Raw genomic sequence first — 4,138 nt, forward strand, 5'->3', positions numbered from 1 at the left:
GCGTAGCACAAAGCAATTTTGTTTCATTTATAGTAGACTTTTCTTTTCTTTTATGGTAGACTTTTCTTTATTTTGATTTGTGTTGTTTAGTACTTTTCTTATCGACACAGACAATGCCGAGCTATAGCGACAGTTCTTCTGAAGAGCCGGAAATGGATACGTTAAAGTGGTTGGGTTTTGGGGACTTTGGGATTCCAGAGAAGTGTTTTTTGTGGTCGGGATATGATCCTCAAATCAATGCCTGGTGATACGCACGCAACACCTGGCCGTAGGTACTACACTTGTCCATTCTGGTTGAAGAAGGTAAGTAGCTTGAGTATTTCACATAAGTTTTCTTAAAAATATCCATTTGTTAATCTTTAGTTAACTGTTGTGATACTTAATGTATGAGATTGGCCTGATGTATGTAGGGGAATCCAGACCATATCTGGAAATGGTGGGATGAGGCTGTTACAGAGGAATTGGAACGGTTGAAGATTGGCCTTGAGCAGAATAAGGAGAAATTGCAATAGCTTAGCAGGGCTCACGCTTTTGATCCTCGTTTCATGCGTTTGGAGAATCGTTTCCAGTCATTGGAGAGGTCTATGGAATGCAATGACTTGGTCGGAGACATTCCGGAAATGAAAGATGAGATACTCCGGCTTCTAGGCGACTTTGTTTAGATGACGGAGCAAAACGCCAGAGGTGACCACTACTTGATGCTGGCGTTGCTGTTCGTGTTTGCAGCCATTGCGTATATGATAACGTACAAGTCTGTTTCCTTATGTTTAGTAGATTTATATTAAGTAGAATGGTAGACTTATATTATATTGTTGGTAGATTTGTTGTAAAAGACTTGTCATGTTCCCAATTACAGTCGAACGAATGGTAGACTTATATTATATTGTTGGTAGATTTGTTATAATTAATAGCTTTCGAAATGAATAACACATAAATCTACTTAACACAACATAAATAACACAACATAACTTTCATATAAGTCTACTTCATAATAAAAACAAATCTACTTAACAGAAGTCTTTCAACAAACATGAAAGTACAACTACTGATGCAATCAACGTGGCCAATCCATAGCAAACGACGGTACTACCCACCAGAAATTGGCACACTCCAATTTCCAGAAGCAGGATTCACAAAGTTGATCCCCATACGTCTCTAGCAGGTATTCATCTCCCATCCATTGCATGTCTGGTACTTTGAGACAACCACAAATCCTTGTACTTAAAGACTTTTTATAAGCCTGGAAAATCATTTCCACCAGTTCCTCGGGCTTCTGGAAATTGAACGCAGGCATGAAGATCTTTTCCATTGTCAATCTCATTTTCTTTGCATCTTCCTGGGAGAGAGCTTTAACAGAGTTGAATACCTCTGATGTGCCATCCATGGTTAGATGTAACATAGTGTGGCAGTACTTACCCATGAGAAATCCATTGTCTGATGCCATTTTAATGAAATCACACCCTGCTTGGAGGCTATGTTCGAAGAAAATCAGCGATAAACCTCTTCGCAATTGGGCGGATGGATTTCCTGCCGCCAAGCACCGACTGAAGAATGCACCGACCCTTCCATGAACATCCCACTTCCACGGCAAGATAATGTTGATTAAATCAACATTCCTAAGAAAACCCGCTTCGTTAGAGATGTTGTTAAGTGTTTTCGACGAAACTTTTGCAAGACAAAGATCCGCATACGAGTTTGAAGATATTTTTAACAATATCTCGTACAAAAGATCAGAAGGAAGCGACTCGAGATTCGCCATAGGAAAATCGGGATGGGAAATGAATCGTCTCGGTTGTGGTATTTATAGAGAACTCACAAGAACTCGAGTCGTCTCGATTTAGAGAACTCACAAGAGAACTCGAGTCAAGAGAAGCTCTCGAAATCGATGCAACTGTTCGTTGGGAAATGAATCAAGAGAAGTTCTCTAAATCGATGCGACGGTTCGTTGGTAACGGTTTATGGTTACCGTTACCATAAGTCTACCATATGGACGAAAATTGCAAGACGTACAACACTGCAACCATAAGTCTACCAAACAGTAGGTTTTTTTGTAGATAAAACAATTCTTTTAGGACAAAAAAGTAATTTTACTCCATAAAGTCAAATGTCTGCCAAACATTAACTACTAAGTCTACCTCAAGCATGACAAATAACTCTACCATATAAACAAGTCTACCATAAGCATGTCATATGTCTACCAAATCAAGGTTAACTCTGTAAATACCAAACTTAATTAATCTACCACATTGTTATTTCACAAAGTCTACCATACGGCCGATAAGTCTACCAGATTACATAAACTCTACCAAACATACAAACAAATCTACCAACATCTTGTAAGTCTACTTCATGTCATTATTAATCTACCACAAATCAGAATGAAATTTATTTAAAATATAAGTCTACCACAAAACAAACATATCTAATTATCTACCACACCACAAATAAATCTACCAACAGTTTGTAAGTCTACCTCATGTAACATATAATCTACCACTCACCGGAATAAATTTTAAGTGAAATAAGTCTACCACAAGTCAAACAAATCTACTACAATAGCGAAAACTCTACCAACTATATATAACTCTACCATTAAACAGATATATCTACCGCACGTATTGACAACTTTTTTCACATAAATCTACCGCTAAAGAAAATAAGTCTACCAACTCAGAAAATAAATCTACTTCATTGTCAATAAATCTACCGAAAAAGTCAACTATGCGAGAAATTCAACGCTTTTGTTAACAAGTCTACCAAAACTTTTGACAAGTCTGCCATTCATAACAACAAATCTACCGAAACATAATAAATCTACCTCTCATCGTCAAAACTCTACCAAGAAAAATCTACCAACATTTAAAAACTCTACCAACTCTTGAATAAATCTACCATCGCCCTAATAACTCTACCAACAAAATTTCTGCGTTGACCAAATTTTCATAAGTCTACCGCCATTGCTTGGTAGACTTATTAAATTTTGAACGCATAAATCTGCCTACGTGGCATTAAAAAGTAATGGCATTTTCGTAATAAGGTTTTTTTCAACAAAGGCGAAAAGGGTGTTTTAGGTATGCTAGGTTAGTTTTGTAAAAAAAATAAAAGTGCGTCGAACCAGTAATATAGATACTTTCTAAGGTTAGTGTAGTAATCCTCTATTTTTTTTATATGGATTTGTGATTTTCCTCATGATAACCTATCAGCAATTGACAACTTCTAGACGCTATTAATTTTGTTCTGAACTAATTATATCAAAGCCACTTACTAACTACTGTCTTATATATCATGTTTGCTTGGCATTTTTATTCAGGTTATTTTCTTCTTTACCATAGTTTTATATCATTTAATTTTCAAACTCATGCATAGAAGGAAAATAAAAGCTGATAAACAAGTTTACTTAACCATAGTAAGGGTCTGCGTAAACGTTTTGCAAAATACATAAGAGGTACACTTCTTTTTCCATTTCATAATCAAATTAAAATTTGGTGCTTTTTTTCATGATCTTAACTCAATGTAGGAGGAGTGGAGAGAAGGCTTGGTGGCTTTAAGAGCTGGAACAATATATAAATTGAAGAAAGCCCTCCGGAACTTGAGAAAGAGGTAAAATCTTATGCTTTTTTTTTTCTTTTCTTACGTCGTTTGTCTCTTTAAGTTAAAGGTCAGGAGGCGATCAAATTTTACAAATTTCTATGCTTATACCTCCGCTATTTTTAATAAGTAAGACTAGACTTAGCTCTCGCATCAGATATATGTATTAGGCATATACACTTTCATATATTATGTTTTTGTGACATTTGTTTACTATACAGTGCAGAGAAATAAAGAAGAGCATACACATGGAAATTATTTGCCAACTCCTACGTATTGTTATGGGATCGATGAAAAACTGAGGATTTCAAGCGTTATATTAAAATTTTAGGTATCTTGAGATGATTAAAATCATATGGTTGGCGTAAATTTATTGCAAAGCAGCGAGCATACATATATCTTTCCTTTGTTTTTCCTTTTGGATAACTAGGAAATTCTGGGCCAAGGCTCGTAAATCTTCCTAGGTCCGGACCAGCCTTTAATAATTTACCCGTCCCAGCTGCCATTCGATCCTGTAACCTCTTGGATTACTCCAAGATACTTTTTCAGA

At 36.1% G+C, this 4,138-nt stretch overlaps 1 protein-coding gene across 1 annotated transcript; it reads right to left on the reverse strand.

The window, feature by feature from the left end:
- Nucleotides 1–1,054: 1,054 nt before the first annotated feature.
- LOC112082996 lies at nt 1,055–1,759 on the reverse strand. Its single transcript, XM_024150720.1, has one exon. The coding sequence runs from the start codon at nt 1,757–1,759 to the stop codon at nt 1,055–1,057; it is 705 nt and encodes a 234-aa protein (XP_024006488.1).
- Between the last annotated feature and the right edge of the window lie 2,379 nt (nt 1,760–4,138).

This window comes from Eutrema salsugineum, unplaced genomic scaffold (assembly GCF_000478725.1).
Source record: "Eutrema salsugineum unplaced genomic scaffold, Eutsalg1_0 scaffold_7, whole genome shotgun sequence".
NCBI lineage: Eukaryota > Viridiplantae > Streptophyta > Magnoliopsida > Brassicales > Brassicaceae > Eutrema > Eutrema salsugineum.

Bases quoted from the DNA above. Each gene is read 5' to 3' on its own strand.
- LOC112082996 (XM_024150720.1), bottom strand. From the start codon at position 1,759: ATGGCGAATCTCGAGTCGCTTCCTTCTGATCTTTTGTACGAGATATTG.